The 18,393-nt window shown below is 33.0% G+C and overlaps 1 protein-coding gene across 8 annotated transcripts in view; it reads right to left on the bottom strand.

The window, feature by feature from the left end:
- DCAF6 (DDB1 and CUL4 associated factor 6) overlaps positions 1-18,393 on the bottom strand; it is a 136,116-nt gene that overhangs the window by 27,094 nt on the left and 90,629 nt on the right. For 7 of the 8 annotated variants that reach the window (XM_087437618.1, XM_087437604.1, XM_087437581.1 and 4 more), the window contains 4 exons: positions 9,961-10,078; positions 5,339-5,454; positions 4,081-4,167; positions 3,519-3,846 (listed from right to left, as the gene is read on the bottom strand). In XM_087437618.1, coding sequence (XP_087293744.1) covers positions 3,519-3,846; positions 4,081-4,167; positions 5,339-5,454; positions 9,961-10,078 — 649 coding nt within the window. The remainder of the gene's footprint in view (positions 1-3,518; positions 3,847-4,080; positions 4,168-5,338; positions 5,455-9,960; positions 10,079-18,393) is intronic. The other variant, XM_087437586.1, reaches the window with a different exon arrangement.

Below are 18,393 nucleotides of genomic sequence, written 5' to 3'. Positions count from 1 at the left end.
TATTTATACTGAGACTAGCTATAGTTAATAGGAGCATTCCATTTTAAAATATCTACGTTAGTTGTTAAGGCCTTTATTTTCTAAGACATTTCCTTATCATGCTTGATCTCAGCCCAAAAGTGAAAACCTGGGTCATATTTATTTAACCAAATTATAAGAATGTAAATCTTTAAAAAGAAGTCATTACTTTGCATTACAAAGAGCTGTTTTGATATTTTTATTAAATGGATGTCAAAAATGGCTTAGCCATAAACTTTTTAGGTTTCATTTTAAAAATTCAATTTGGGGCAAAAACAACTATGAGATCCAGTATGTAATTCTTCATACAAATTAAAGTATAGATCCAAGTATATATTTTTACCACTTTTAATTCTGGGGCCATTTCTCTGCCCTAACAAACTAATCTTCACTGGGCTTCTCAAATGGCAGCAAGGAGGGACCTCTAAGACATGCATCCTTTCAGTTGGGCACTTCATCCAAGTGTGAAATGTATCCTTAGACTCTAAGAACCAAATGGTAGGATTTTTACCGTAGAGCTTTGGAATCTTTTGTCCTTTGGAAAGAGAAATTCTCAAAAATCTTATGCCTACTTACAAGCTGGTAAATGATTCTTTTCATATCCTTAAGAAGCAAAATTTCTTAAACTTTCTCTCTGTAGAATAAAAGTCAACATATGTATTCCTCCAAATTTAGAAGTAAGATAAATGGGCAGTAGTCTCAAGGATGAAAAGTCCTTAGAAAGGTGCAGAAATATTAAAAGTACACTTTACATAGGTAGTTCAGGATTTAATCAAGATGGTGCTAAGGAAGTTAGGAACTATTAAAAATTATCTAGATAAAAGTCAGAAGGAAGATTTTCACCATTTACAAATTTCTGGTAAAGAACTAGCAAAGAATAATGCAAATTTCAAAGAAAAATTGATATAACTGTGAAACAGTCACTATAATCACTTTAGCATCATCTCAGTATATACATTTTTGTATATAAATGGCTTGTGTATTGTCCTCTCTTATTCAATAAATTATTAAGTTTCTCAAAGAGTAAGAATTTTATTATTCTTGCACTATTCTTCAGTAAGTTTACTACTATGTCCTATAGAATAAAACAAAATAATATGGGACAAACTAAGGCTAAATACCTAAACTGAGTATACAGAATATTAAATAATATTGAGTTAAAAAAAAAAAAAAGCAAAGCAAGGAAGCAAATGTAGACCCAGAGGTGGTTTCAAATCTGGATCCAACCATGAGAGTATGAATTCAAGAGTACATGCAGGAAGTGGGGTCAGTTCCAAGCTGCTGCCCTGATCATCTCTCCTCTAAAATATCCTGCTATTCTAGTTCAGCACCTGGGTTTCTTGGGTCAATGAGGCTATCAGGTGCCAACTCTGTGGCAGATCTAAAACCTAGGAGAATCCTTAAAACATTTAAATCATCTAAGTATTATGAAAATGAAAATGAAAAAGCTCAATAGAAAGATATTATAGCTTCTGGTAATATCTCCAAACTAAGGATAATATACCACAAAAAGTTCTGGATTCTCTATGACCCACTCTTCCCCCAAATTATTTCTCATTGATGTTATACTATTGTGTTTAAAAAAAAAATTCTCCTTAGGTCTAAAATATACCAAAGCTCTGCTTAGGACCTCAGTTTCCTCAGCTATAAAGCAGGCTTGGTATAAAAGTGTTACAATTAGTCTGGATAGAAGATGCTAAATAATTATGATTTTTTGCAACTAATATCTATTAAAAATATATAATTTCTCATTTAAACAAAACTTGAAAGTGATATGGTGCATTTTAATGGAAGTGGATATGTGAATTTTATTTTCAATTATGACCTTAGTATCATTTTTAGCTATGTAAGTACAGGAAAAAACAAGGACATATGTTCACTTATATAAATAGAAGGCCATAAATGTACAAGCTTAAAATAATTATATATCTAGCTCTCCACCCTGAGTTTTAGAAACCATTAATGTGATTTTCATTGTGCTATGCTTGCTAACCTTATCTGCATACATCAAGTGGTACTGACATTCTAAGGGGCTCCCTCTGGGTATGGAAAGAAATTGAACTAAGTTTTACTTGTCTAAAATATATAGAGAGAATGCTGAAGACTAATGTGTGGCAAGTAAAGAGAGATGTTTGATTAATCTCTAAGTACAAATATTAGGGAAATATTACTTCCTTTACATTTAAAAATGGTGCCATTGCAAAGTAAACACTTTGACTAAATATGACTAAAGGAAGATATATATTCTTTCATAGTTAAGGAGTTTCACTGAACCGCAAGCTACACTGTTGAGGATTTTTGCTTGTTCCCTGTTCATCTTTATCCCTAGAGCCATTCTTACTGGAATTGGTTTTTAACTCTAAGTAGCCACACAGAATATCCTGGTTGTCTAATACAGCTATCACTTATTTAGTGATTTCAATGTGAGATAGGCCCTATGATTGATCAACTGATAGATTTCTTTTTAATTCTTACAATTCTAGATAATCATAACCTCATTTTATAGACAAGGAAACTGAACCTTAAAGAGACATTAAGTAAACTGAATGATGAAATATAGCTGATAAGTGGTAAAACTAGGATTCAAACCCAAGTCATTATGCTCTTGATCATTAGACAACAGTGACATTCCTTAATGGTAAATTAATCTATTCATTATATTTTTCACTTGACAGAAATGTCAGAATAGTTTACAAATAGCAACATATTGAGCACAGAAATATGTGAAATAGTTCTTCACTCCTGTGTGAGCTACGATTTTAAAGATAAAATTTGATTCTCTGAAAGAGGACAGAACTTACAATGAGATACGATGGCACTAATTGTAGAAACAGTTTTTGAAAAGTATGGAATGCAAGATACTTTAACGTGTCTATTTTATCTACTAAAAAATAAAATATATCCCTATGATCACATAAAATGAAAAATAGGAAAAGTATATGAACATGCTAGCAATTCAATTCTTTATTGTAGTCACAATATTTGTTATTTGGTAAAACTTCTCATTTTCTAAATTGAGTTACTAAGTTTAGTAGAAATCAAAGAAAAACATAATGTTCTCAAAAAGAGAACTACTATCACACTACCTTAATCCAGGGTCAATAGAAAAGCAGAAAAACTGAACATTAAAAAAACGAAACAAAACTGATAAAGACCAGGACGTCTACAGAGCAATCTGACAGCTAAATATAACTCCGACTTCATAAATAACCTGTTGGGCATTCTCAACATTCCTTTCTCTTGATCTGTAAATTGAGGAACAAGCCTCAGTGCTGGAGATACAAAGCAATGAGACCTTTTATTCCCCTCTTAATGCACAGTTTGTTCAAAGAATGTAATATGTGAAACCATTTACAGTTTAAGAAATTCTGTGAGTTATATGACTAAGACACCCTTAGAGGAAGCAGCCATCAAAAACGGAGAGACTCCTTTACGTGATTTCAAACAAAGCCTTGTAAATTATATTTTTTATAGCTCATGGTTACTAAAAATTTACCAACCTATCACCAGGTCCTGCTCGATACCTTGCACCTGGGATCAGGACTGGGTCATCGTCACTGTCATCTGTGTCCTGGAGAGCAGAGTCCCTGGCTGATGTTTCCTCACGAGCCAGAGGCCCGATGGCTTCTGTTTGTGACTGAGGCTCAGGATTGGTGGTAGGTGCATTGGAAGCACTCTCAGTGCTAGTCTGATCTGAAGTTCCTGGTTCCTTGCCTTTTTCAGACAAAGTGGATTCTTCTGGAACCCCACAAGGGCTATCAAGATTAAAGTCATTCCTTTCTCCTGAGCTGGAATCCAATGGCTCAGATGTGAACTTGTCTGATTGTGCTGTCAGAAAATAAAGTAGTAACAGTTGGTCATGTCGGCAACATTAATTATTAATCTAACTTTAAAGCTGACACAGACATTTTCTAATATAAAGTCTAATTCCCCTATATGGAGAGGAAAATTCCACAACACATCTATTTGGAAATGGCCTTTAACTCTGGAGAGACTAACATAGATTAAGATTTCTCATTTTCCTATATGAAGCAATTATTTAAAGAACACAAGACAACTCACCTACATCTACACGGTCCTCAACTATGTTTTCTGCAGCTGTACCTTCCTGGCATGTTGTCACATCCTCTGATGATTCTTCAGGAGCTTCTGGGAAATAAACCAAATAATCATTAAATTCAAATCTGTTTAGAAAAATAAACACCAATTTAATACTTTAGTTTTCCTATGTATGAGTAGTTCATAAGCCTTTTGGGGTCATAGAAACTTTTGACTCTCAGATAAAACCTCCACCCAGTATAATGCAAATATGTATGTACACACAAAACTGTACAAACGCTATCAGGAAGGGATGTGCAGTTCTGCCCACTGACTCTTCCCAAAGCCTAGGGGCCTTCAGGAACTTCACGTGAAGAATCTCTGGGTTAGATTATCCCTCATAGCAAACGTTACTTGATCTTGCTTTTTTCTAAACTTTACAAAATCTAAACTTAAAACTGAGTATTTTTCTGCCCCTTCATCATGCATTTGGTGTAATCTGAACTATCACAAACAAATAGCAAAGTTGACCCTACCATAAATTGTTTTGTCCATTGAAAATATTTATTTCTGCTATTTAACTCTAAGACTCATGAAGGATCAGGTTTTTTTGCTCCTAACTGGACATCTGCTTACCAGACAGTTGTCTTACACATATTCAATTCTTATAAACTCTGTTATACTGAGGTTTTAACTATTCACTTAATAAAAAACGGAATTCATTTATTCCTTCATTTATCAAATATTTATTGAAAATCTCCTGTGTTCCAGGCTCTGTGCTTGACACTAAATTTCATATAATAGTCACATAAAAATATTCTAGGAAAGAGTTCTGAAATATTCCCTAAATGGCACTTCCTGTATGAAATGGGATTCACTCCTAACCCGCTTAGATTTTATGCCTTTTCTTCCCCTCCATAAACCACTTACACTCTTTGAAAACATCAAGACAGATACCGTGAATTTCACTGCTAGGTATAAAAATGGCAAAGATAATTCAAACTAACATTTACATCTCACATATTTTCAGTACAATGATCACCTATTCTGGCCATTGTGGCTGCAGAGGGAAACTGAGCTTCACTGTGACTCCTCATCTTAAAACCTTAAGGTCCCTACCTTCTGCATCTGCTATTTGTTTATCAATAGTAATAGCTGGACTACAGAGGCAAGAGTAATTTATTAAAAACAAGAAACAAAACTGCAGCATCGAGGGAAGAGAAAAACAGATGGACATCCAACATCGGGGTTTTGTAATGACAAAAGCAAAGTAACCCCTTACTTGTTTCACTCTCTCCTTCTGGTGGTTGCATTGAGCTCTGTGAGACCAACGATTCCTCCTGACCCTCAGATTTGCAGTGGCTCCCATTTCCTCTAGAACTTGAGGCAGTACTGCTCCTATCATCAAAACAAGATAAGTGGTTCCATAAAGAAGTTAACAAGTATGAACTTTTAGGATAGTTTTTTTATTATACAACTAGAGAAGTAGCTCAAAAACAGACTACAAATAAAATGTAGGATTACTTTAATAGTACTTGCAAAACATCACTTTTAATAATCAAGGTGACTATTCTAACCCACTTTAATCTTAAAAAAGAGATTTGAAAACACAAAAGGATAGCTTCTTCACTGTTTTGATTCTTCTAAGATCTGGTATATATTTCTACACATCTCTCTATTGAATTTTAACTTAATCACAGTGTCTCCCCTCTTGTCCTCACTACAGATGGTTTACCATATCCAAATCCTTAATGGTTTTTACAGACTTTGATCACATGCCCTTTTAGACTTTGTCGTCTACATTACTTTTTAAATTTATACTTGAAAAGAGGCCTGGACATTTCTTTGGTCTTTCAAACTGCCCTCTGTGGATCACGTTCTGGATTGTTGCTCAAATACAGCAGGTGACTGAGCACCATAGTTTTATAGAAGGATAGGATAATGTTTTCTGTTTTAATTTTAATACCCACCTGATGATGACCATAACTGTTAGCATTTTTGGAAATAGCAGAATACTATACCAATTTAAATAGATAATTTTCAATGAATATTCTGTGACAAATCATGGCATCACATATGTGTAAGTAGGAGATTGAGTGGGAAAGAAAACAGGAAAATGTATAACAATCTGACTAAGATTAAAATTAAATTCACAGAAATGCAACAATTTCTTAAATTTAGGATAAATGGGAACAAGAAAAAGAAACAAGAGTTACAGTAACTTAAAAAACGTTAATTATAGACAAATAGCAGTGACTCAATAAACAAGGAAAATTACCATGGACTTTTTGCCAAGATTTTATGAAAACCTTTTTAGGCTAATTGCAGAAGTCAATTTGATTTTTTTTTTTAAAAAAGGACATCCAAGTATAATAAGATATTTTTAAAAAGAATGTATATTCATATGCATATATATGCAAAGAAAAATGTCAGAAAGAATCTGTACCAATGTTAAGTGTCATCTCAGTAGAATTACTGCAAGTGATTTTTTCATACTTTTCTCTAGATTCTGAATTTTTTTGCAATTACTATGTATTTTTTTTTAACTAGAAAGAAATATATAGCAATTTTGGTAAACAGAGGCCAATGTGATATATAAATCTTTTTTTCTTCCATTGAGAAAGCTACAATATGGGCATCAATAAAATGCTCAGTGTATAACAGGATATTTAAAACACTATGGTATTGATATAGGAATAGACAACCATTAGTAGAAAATACAAAGTAACCAAGTAAATATATTTAGCACATGTTAATATGGCATTTTAAATTACAGAGAATGAATAGATTGTTCAATAAATGGTACTGGGACAAAGGAACAGCCATGTAGAAAAATTAAGCTATAGCTCTACATCACAGTTTATGGCAAAGTAAATTGTAGAAGGATTAAACACAGAATTTTTGATATAAAATCATAGAAATACAAGAGGAAAATACAAAGAAACTTTTCCCCTAATCCTGGGAAGGACAAGGCTTTTCTAAGCATGAGCTCAAAGGCTGAAACCATAAAGCAAAACCACCATAAGTAAACTGAAAGACAAACAACAAACTGGGAAAAATACTTGCAAAAAATGAAAGACAAATGGTATTATCCTCACTTAATTTAATAATAAAAAAATAACTTATAAATCAACAAGAATAAGATAAAGATCACAGTAGAAAACTGGGCAAAGGATCTGAAAGGCAATTTACAAAAGATGATAATTGTAGCTAACAATTATTTAGGGCCTATCATGTGCCAGTCAATGTGCTAAGTGCTATGTACTTTTTCTGCATGATCTCATTAAATCTTCCCAACAACCTCTGAAGTAGGTTCTATTAAATACGCCTGTTTTCAAGTGAGAAAACTGAGTTTTAGAGAGGTTCAACAGCTCAAGTTCAGAGTCCAAGCTCTTAGTCAGTGTGCTCTTTTGCCCCATCTGTCATCAAAGAAACTAAAATAAAAGCAAGATACCACACTGGCAGAGATGAAAAAGACTGCAACCTTTATTGAATTTTTTTTTTACGATGAATATTGAATACTCTCATAATCAGAAAAAAGTTAATTACTGTTCTGATAAAGAAATAAGAAACCGATGAATGAGAATTTAATTTATGGTTGGTTTTTAGAGAAGGAAGTTGCATTCGAAAGAAAAGTGAGACTAAAGATTTTTTCTAAAAAAATGCTCAGATGAGATTCTTTATAAGAAATCAGCCCCTTCTACACAGAAACATGAGAACAGAATAGAAAAGACACAAAAGAATAAGTACGACAATCTTCTATGATCTTAAATTATGTATTAAGAAAAAGGGCCATAGATATCACGATTGTAAAAAGTTGAGGTCAAACACTAGGGCTCATAAAGAAATTCTATTGACTACACCTTCAAATATACATCTAGCACCCAATCACTTCTTACTACCTCCACTGCTCCCACCGTGGTCCAAGACACCAACACCTGTCACCTTTGCTTACTGCCATAGCCTTTTAACTGGTCTCCCTGCTTCTACCTATGGCCTATTCTCTACACAGCAACCAGAGTTAGCCTTTATCCTTTTAAATATCTTTCTGACTTCCTTGGCTGACCTTCTCTGCTACTACTCTCTCCTTTGTTCACTCCACTCCAGCTACACTGGTTTTCTTAGAGATCCTTGAACATACTACGTCTGCTCTGATTTCAGAGCCTTTGCACTGGCTTTCTCTGCCTAGAATGCTCTTCCCCCAGGTATCTGCATGGCTCACTCCTTCTTACCCTTCAAGTTTTTGTCCAAATGTCATATCTTCTCAATGATGCCTACCCATTCCCTAGATCTCCCAATCACCCTCACCCACTCTATTTTCTTCCACAGCACTTAGTACCTTCTAATATACTATACAATTCACTTATCTATATGTTTATTCCCTGTTTCTTCCACCTAGAATGTAAGCTCCAAGAGGGCAGGGATTTTTTGTCTATTTTTTTCACTGATGTATTCCCAGTGTCTAGAATAGCTCTGGAACATAGAAGGTACTCAATAATATTTGAAAATCCTCTTTAAAGATTTTAATATGAAATACATACACACATAAACACAAATGGAAACCAGTGAATTGGAATAAATTTACTATCATATATCAACATATAATTAATTATATATTAATAAACATATAACTATATTATATATAAATAATATATTATATATTATACCAATATATAATATATATTAATATACAATTAAATGTTAATATAATATATTAATTACACATAATTAATGTTATAAATGATTAATATAATTACTATATATTAATAGTATATATTAATATATAATTAATTATATTACATATTAAGATTATATTATATATATTAATATAATAATAGCAATAAATTTAAATAAAAAATTTTGAAAGCCGTCTCAAGCAAAAGCCCATGAGACAGTGCGAAAAAATATAAGAAGCTCACATAACTTGATTTTTTTTAAATGTAAGATTCAACTAGATTAATGAGAAATAAATACAATCAGAAATGTCATTAAAGAGAACTTATACAACCATTCAAGTTCAACTTACTAGTAATCAATTAAACAAAAGTAAATATTATTTTTAAATCAAATATACAAGTTAAAAATAAATGAATATATTGAACACTGGCCTGGAGACAGCAAAATGTGTACTTTCATATGCTGCTAGTAGAAATGTAACGACAGAAGATCCTTTTGAAAATAATTTGGCAATATCTTTTGACCTAGATATAGTTCATTTCTGGGAATATATCTCAAATCAATAATCTTAAAGGTAGAAAAAGCTTGTAAATAAAGATATTCATTATAGCTTTTTGGGTTAAAAAAAAGGTAAACAAATTCACCACCCAATTAAAGGGAAACAGTTCAGTAAACTATGGTACATCTACTTGATGGAATATTATACAGCTAGTAAAATAATATTTATGAAAACTAAGTTGTAATGTAGGAATATTTATTTTAAGTTAAGTCAAATAGATGTAGGCATGAATAGGGTATATTCAGTATGATTAAAATTATGTTTTAAAATTCAAAACAAAAATCATATATATATACACACTATTATATACACCAAGACTGCAAAAAGCTCCAAAATGTTAGGTTTGTTATTTTTGCACTAATGGTCTTTAGGTGATTATTTTTATCTTTTGTATTTTCTATCAGAAGATTATCCCAGGACCAGCAATATCAGCATCACCTGGGACGTTTTTAGAAATACAAATTCTGACCTTACCCCAAGCTGAACTCTGGGAGAGGGGCCAGGAATCTGTTTTAACAAACTCTCCAAGTGATTCTGAAGCATGCTCAAGTTTGAGAACCAATATATTACAGCAAAACAAAAACATAAAGATGATGAAGTGCTAAAAATAACATCTAATACAATCCTACAAAATGGCTAAGAACATCTTTACAAAAGTATTAACTTACCATTCATCTGTAAAGTTCAGTTTTATTGTGCTTGTAGTTGTTCCTTCTGTGCTGTAGTGCAAACTTAAAACTGGTTCACCTGTCCCTGGTTTGGGGCTCAGCTTTTCATTATTGTTATCTGAAAATTGTGTTTAAAACATTTGAAAAAGTCTCTGAAACCAACAAAAAGATGACATTTCCTAAAAGTTATAAAACTTAAATTAGGTTGTCCTTGTCATAATTCTTTCTCACATCTGTTACGGCTCTCACTTAAAGTTCACAGACAAGTGTTATAGAAACACTCTTATATTTCAAAGTGGCATTGCATCAAATCCTAGCTTTGTGTACATGACTCCCTTTGACTCAGATGGAAATCACACACATTTGAGAACCATATTTAGTCGTTTGGGAATCAAAGAATATTAACATGCAATGACATACGTTACAAATTGGTACTTTTATTTAATGAAATCCTCATGATTTTATTCTTCAGTTGCTAGAGCATCAAGAATAACTAACATTGGCTCCTTGAGAAACACTGAGAAGTAAGATGCAAAGGCTCCAAAAGAAGTTGTTCAGTAAAAACTTTGCTGCAATTAAATGCTATCAAATTCCTTCTGTTTGTTCAAATGCACAGACTTATAATCTAGGGAGGGATTACAGCCTGTACTCTATTGGGAGTGGAGGAGAAGAAAATTTATTGTGCTTTTTTATTTTCTAAAACTCTCTTTGTTATAAGATCATATATTTGGCTATATTTCTTCTTCTCCTGACTAATCTTGCAAGAAATTTGTTTACTAAATTATGCAAATAGCAATTTCACCTTAAGAGTCTATAGGTGATGTCCATGATATATATGTATCTCAAAGTATAAAATCTTTGTAAAATGGCAAATAAAATCAAGAACTCTACAGAAATTGATATAGACCACTTCAAAGTTACCCCCCCCCAAAAAAAAAGAGGACATGGATATTCAAAGACAAAATTAAATATGAATAACAGCTTGGAGGAACATTAAAATACATAGGGAATAAAAATTGCTATATAATCAAACATGTAACATTTCTGCCAGTTGCTTGCAGAAAGAAAACTCTTCTGTGACATACCAGTTCAAGAGGTGATATAATAGTACTAAAAACAAGCTTTCCGTCTTGGGAAAAAAACAAACAAAAGCAATAACAACTTAATAAAACCACAATTACTCAGGCTTTGTGGTTATTAGGTCCACTTTATATTGCAATGAAGGACTTATATCCTTTTTGCATTCCTCTTGAAGACCTTGGAGACTTATTAAAGAGAATATCATAGAACTCTGCTCTACTTCTGTGTTAGAACAACTAATAAGACTTCAAATATGAAACAGCAGGAAAAAGGATTTTCTTCATGAGATGAGAAGTCAAGCTGATAACAAAACTCAGGAGTATCTGTTTACATTTTCACTTCTAACTAATGAGGAATCCTCTAACATGAATTACTATTTGAAAATAAAAGGTGAAAGAATATAAAGCTGGCCTCCCAAATAGTAAAATCACTTTGTTTCTGTACTACTTTTGTAATGACTACGTCCTTGATAGAAACAGCTGCTGAAAATAAATTAACAACCCATTACAGTACTCAAAGATTCAGTATTACATTCAGTGTTTTAGAGGAGGTATTTTACCAAACGGCATTCTGATAAAATAATTGAATTAACAGACCGTTAGCTTAAATGAAATTATCAAGAGCAGGACTTTTAAAATATCTGTCCTACCCTTGACCATCTTTGAAAAATTTGCTGTTTGTTAGTCATTTGTCCACATATAGTTTTCCTTTATTCTTTAGTTATGTTGCTGAAATTTTTGTCCCACTGCTGCCAAAGTCACGATCATCTTTAGGCATCTGGAATTGGTGAGGACAGAGAGCTGAAAGATTGAATGATCAAGGAAACTAAGAGGCAGAACTGGGGCTAGTTCTTTCATTCTCTCTCACAACACTTGAAAAAGTGCTGTGTTATTTATTTAAGTAAAGAAAGAACAGAAAACAAAAGCAGATGTGAGAGAATTGCAGGACTGAATTTCTTAGATCCACCTTGGTTATAGAAGCATAAGTTATAAGAAGCCTTATGGAATTTAAATGCTACATCAAAATTTCCTTTTGAGGAAAATTAAAGAGACAGTTACAGGTACTTGCATGCTGTGACTACAGGAATATAGTAAACAAAGGGCTGTTAAGAGGTCAGAATTTAAATTTATAGAGCTTATTTAAATTTATACAGGACCCCTACCCCCAAAAAGCAAGAAGCTTCCTGAGAAGATCAATGTTAATTAAAAGCTTCTTCCTTATAGTATCTACTACAAAGTTATTATTTAATCTTTCATGAATACAATCTACAGTGTAAATCATGTAAAACATAGGAGTATTCGTGTAATTTATAAAATGACTATATGATAGAATTTGTTCATTTAAGTTGTTAATGAACTCACCAGCCTTGTGTAAAATTGGCCCATCACTATATAAATAGAATGCACTCTTCGTTAGCTACAAAAACTTCAGACCCCTGAGTCTAGTTATCTCCTTGTAGACTGCACATAAATAAAGTGTCTGGCAGAAACACTACACAATGCAAAACCTGACTCCTCCAACTAAGGTATCAATGGGCATATATATCCAAGGTTTAGAATTCATCTCCTAGCCTTGTTCCCTTCTACTCTTCCTAGTTTAACACTCCTCTTCTTGAGCATATACAACCTATCAGGTTGAATTTTCTCAGAAATGTAGATCCCCGGCTCACTAGTGAATTAGTTCACAATCTGTTTCTGATAAAATACATATTTTAAGCTACAAAAATGTCTAAAGAAAAATCTACTTTAAAGAACTAAAAAAAATTAAATGTTTTATTTTTACTTTATTTGAAAAAACATTTGTTACCATTTTAATATTCCCTAACCTGCTTTGTTTGTTAGAAGTTGGATCAGCAAACACCTTCTAAAAACTGTATTATTCAAAGCCTTAATTATATAATACACAAATATATATTACTCAAATATTTTGCTTAACAAGTAGATTTTAATTTAAGAGCCTTAGAATTAGAACTTCATCTAAACACACAAATGACTTTATATAGAAAGCACCATCATAATAATAAGCAAAATTTATTGAGCATTACTATGTCACAGGATATGTATGTATCCTTTTTTAAACCTTTGTAGCACATATGATCATCTCCATTTTACAGATGATGAAACTGATAATGAGCTAGACTTCTTTTTCTAGTTGCCTAAGTTTCCTTCTATATGAAATTCCTATTTACTAAACTGTCTTGGAAATAACTTGAATACAAAGTAGAAAATAAGATTGCTTAAATAAATAACTATTTTAATTAAGAAATATCAATCATTGGTGTTGTTATTCCTCAGAAATGATATACAGTTCATATCAGCAACATTAATATAACTGATGAAAGTTCTGGTGGCCCAAATTGTCACTTTGGAAACTACGCTGTATCTTCTTCCAGGGCACTTAGAGACTGAACTGTTTCTTCTTCCTCTAAAAACATTATAGGAAAATAAAATTAATTAAACTGTAGTACACTCAGCACAAGGGCAGTGTAGTAGGAAAAAAATCATTTTTGTCCAACACTGCTAAGTTTTTAGACAGCCATTCTATATTGCTTAGTAATGATAATTATTAAAAACAACTGATGATGTTAGTAGCTTAGAGTGGTCTCTATCAAGGCAAACTACCACCTATTTAAACCACATGCTTCAGAAGCACAGTAATAACATAAAAATCAAGACAATATACTGTAAAAGACTTTATTTTTCAGGGTTAGAAGGGAATAGTCAATAACATGAGATTCTGGAAACCCAGAATCCTTTCCAGAAATGGTATAAGAGCCCTTTCAGGTTAGTACATTGGCTCAAGAAAAAAATTCAGAATGAGTTGAAATATAATTTGAAAGCGATTTCTTTGAACTTGATTAGATAGCTTCAAAGCCTTTCCCATAAGAACCACAAAGTCATGTTTTTTTTGGTAATGCATATGTTTTCAAACCATATACTCTGTGTTTTCACTATGAAATTATAATCATTTGTGGTTCTAAAAAAACATGCTCAAAGACATACAAAAAAATTAAGTGTGCTAACAATAGTACAAAATACGCTATCTTGGTAACTAGGTTTCTATATCATCTAAATATTGATATGGATGTCTGGACTTTTAGCTAGGATACCCCTGGAGACTTATCCTATGTGTATATTTAAACAAAGTATTCAAAATGAATGATAATTAACTAGAATATGGCCACAATAATTTGTTTAGAACCCCTACACCCAACATTTTCTCTGCTGCTGGGTCACTTTCCTAACTGCACAATCATACATTAATCACCTATAGTAGCTTAGATAATCTGTGAATCACACAGAATAATATATTCTTTACCTAAGGGATTTTCTATTATACAATGAACTTATCAGTAGTTCTCATTCCATTATGCCAAATGTTTAAAAAAATCAAATCTAAAAGGAAACAAAATATATGCTGAAATCCTCTGAAAAAATGTAGACATGTCAATGATAAAGTCCCACTGTCTCCCGAAATTTTGCACCCCAACTTACTTGGCTTACATAGAAGAAAAGGCAAATTTCTCAAATATCATTTCTAGACAAATGCAAAATTTCCATTTTTATAGGTCAGGAATCTACAACTTTTCTGCAGACCTCAGACTACCGGATATCCAGTTCTTACAATCATTTGTATAAGGAGGCATATTCTGATTCATAGCGGAGAAACTGTTGCTAGAGTAGAGAATCTAACAAAGAACACCTATCTGCCATATAGATGACTGTGAGGCAAAACATTTTATTCTAAAAATGAGTGTTCTCATGAGTGCAATATGACTTTATATCGAAGTTAACTATTTTATGAAAGCCAAAACTAAATTGCAACATTAGTACTGATATTTATTAGGAAAAGGAAATCTCTCCCATATAATCTTTTATATTAGTCAAATTTTCCTCCTGGCAATCAAAACTCAACCTCTGTCAATTACAATAATTTTAATCCAAAAACTTTTTTCATGACATAACCTAGAAATGTGAATTAAGTTAAACTTGGGGTTAGGATACACAGAGATTCAGACTGTGCCTTGTTCCATTCCCAATGATGTTTAGAATTTATGGAGTGAAATGCAGGAGTCATTTTACCTATGCTATCTAGGCTCTCTGTCCTACTCCTTCACAACTATTAGTCTCATATCCCTCAGTTCAAAAAAGTCTGCTATCCCTATTTCACTTTCAGTGTTGAGGGAGAAGAGATAGGAAGAAAATAGGTAAGGATGCCCAGCCCATGTGGCATGTAAGCCCTGCCAAAATCCTCATTTAGTTATTTCTTTTTTTATGACTGTTTCCTCAGGTATATCCTCTTTTTAAAAATCAAACCTGTCTGCCATATGCTGATTAAACTGATTAATGAATATGTTAAAATGTGACTTCCAGAGGAAAATTAACAAATGAGGTAGACAGCTTAGGAGAACATTCTATTTAACTCCTTTTCCCTCCAGCTACTATCCTTCCTGCTTATTGTTTTGAAATGCTTTTCTTCTCATCTGCATTCCTTCATCTGCTACCCTACTCTAGCCTCTTTCTCTATCAATCCAATGAAATTGCTCTCACTAATGAGATCAATCACCTCCACATTGATTAATTTAGTGGGGAATTTTTAGAGCCCATTTCCTTGACCTCTCGGCAGCACTCAAATAGACAACTAACTCTCTGAGAGTTTTCAACTCTCTCGTATTTGAAAACGTCTCTTCTCTTGATCTCATAATACCACACTGCTCTACTTTGCCTTCTCCTTCTCTAGTTGCTCCTTCTCAGTGTCCCTTACTAGCTCTCCTTCAGCAAAATCTTTGATTCTAGAATTATTCTGATTTTCTTTGAGATGTTTTAGATATTCTACTCCCTCCTCTCACTTTTTACTTTTCTCCTGATTGATTTTATCTACTTTCATGGCTTCAATTACCATCTATATGCAGAAAATTCCCCAATTTACTTCTCTAGTTCTGACATCTTTTCTAAGCTCCATATCCATACAATCAACTGCCTAAAAGACTTTTCCACTTGGGTGTCTCACACAGATAACTCAAATTCAACATATTCAAAACCAAGCTTGTGATCTCCACCTCCTTCTATACATGCTCCCCCATATCTTAATCCTTTTCCAGGGTTACCTATTTAAGGAAGTATCCACCCACTTAATTGTGCTCAATCAAACTTGGGAGTTACCCTTGCAGCAGTTAGAAATGTCACCTGCTAATCACCATCAGTACCTCACCCAAACCACCATAAATAAATGTATGATCCAAGTAAAAACATTGTATTTACTATATGAAAGCAGATTCAAGACACATGTCCTGGCCCTGCTCCCTCCAACCAGACGGCCATTACTAAACCATCCCCATATAAAAATTCTGCAATTTATACTCTGGACTCCTCCCTCAATGCCTTGCATCATGCAATTTATCATCAAATTCTGCTTATTCTACATTCTAAATATTTCTGAATCTCTTCAGTCTCCCATCTCTCCTACCTTACTTCTCTCATCAGGTCAAAATTTATTATTAGGAGAACCTCCTAAGTGATTTAGTCTCTAATCAATTCTCCATACTCTATTCAGAACAAACCAGATCAGGCCATACTCCCTATTTTAAATCCTTCCTTAGCTTCTTACTGTTCTTAAAATAAAATCCAAAACCTTAAAATGTCCAAAACATCCTTCTCAATCTGAGCCCTACACACCTCTTGAAACCATGGCATGCTCCAGCCACAGTGGGATTCTTCTCGTTGTTCTCAAGTGATCACCTCAGAGCCTCTGCACATGCTATTCATGCTTCCCTTTACTCACTGTCCTTCACACAACTTATTCATCTTTCAGATCTCAGCTTAAATATCCTGTCCTCTGGGATGCCTTATTTGGTCCCCTACCAGAAAAGATGAAGACTCATTCTTATAGGTTCCCCACTGAATCTTGTTATTTCCTCTTTTATAACACTCATCATTAGCAACAACATGGATGGACCTGGGGGGTATTATGTTAAGTGAAATAAGCCAGAAAGAGAAAGACAAACAGTGCATGATTTCACTCATATAACACTCATCACACATATTTATTTTTTCATCATGTGTCTTTACTGTTACATGAGGCAAAGCATAGTGCTTATGATCCCAGACACCAGAGCCAGGCTGCTTAGGTCTGAATCACACTTCTAACACTTAGACACATTTACAGTGTGTGACCTTAGACAAGTTTCTTAACCTCTCTTTGCCTCATTTTCCTCATCTGGAAAATGGGGAAAGTAATAGTACCTACCGTGTAAGGCTGTGGTGAGGATTAAGTAAATTAACACATAAAAATTGCTCAAAGTAATGTTTGGCCCAAAGAAAACGTGATATAAGTGTCTATGGTGGTGGTGGTATTATTGTTAATCAACTCTATGTTCCAAGCACAGGGAGCACTAGCTTTATTCATTCATGCATCCTAGTGCCAAGCCCAGTACTTGCCACAAGGTAAATAGGCATTTAAATATCAGTTGAATTAATGAAATGGACATACAAATATGGCTCCATCACTTATTTGACTTGTCTTTACATATTTCTTGGAGTCTTGCTTTCTTCATCAGCAAAATGAGGATAATATTAGTATTCCCCTCATTAAATTAAACCAAATGACATAATGCTTGTAAAATTCTTAACACAGTGCCAGTCACATACTAAAAACTCTATAAATGTCAGTTATTTTCATCATGGACAATTCTGAGTTTAGAACACAATTTAACTGGAGATATAGGTATTGATTTGGTTAGCAGGAGAGTGGAACAAGTGAGCATATACAATAAAAATTAAATAGGGTTTAACTTACAAAAGATGAAATATATCACTAATTGGAAGAATCTAGACTAATTGGAAGAATCTAGACTTAGTAGCTGGGGAAAAGGGGACGAGTTACTTCATTTTAAGCAACTAAATGATAACTTGTTCTAAGGAATATAAAAAATTTAGAATGAAGTCTGATTTCACTAACTTATTTTTTCTCTAGAATTTAAAATACAGTATTTATAGATATATTCCAGTGTGATAAATACTAAACTTATATTTCCCATTAATATAACAGGCTTTAATCATTAGATATTTATTTAATAAAAATTAGAATTGTCAAAATGGTGATATAAAATACAACTTGATGTAACACTGTCAAGATGATATTACTAACATGAAATTTCAATTTGGTGACAGTGTACAAGCTTAAGGGAATACACACTTAATGCATAACAGGTCCAATTTTTCCATTTCCCAATCTACCCTAGTAGGATCAATAATATCTGTTTCCTTGGTTTCTGATCATCCAAAAGTTTCTTCCTATAAGTAAACATTTATTAATATCAAAAGAAGTCTGCTTATGTAAACTAATACAGAGTGA

This window comes from Ceratotherium simum, chromosome 2 (assembly GCF_057802395.1).
Source record: "Ceratotherium simum simum isolate JZ-2026a chromosome 2, ASM5780239v1, whole genome shotgun sequence".
Taxonomy (NCBI): Eukaryota; Metazoa; Chordata; class Mammalia; order Perissodactyla; family Rhinocerotidae; genus Ceratotherium; species Ceratotherium simum.
Note: the sequence above shows the minus strand (reverse complement) of the source record. Positions and strands in the feature narration are given on the sequence as shown.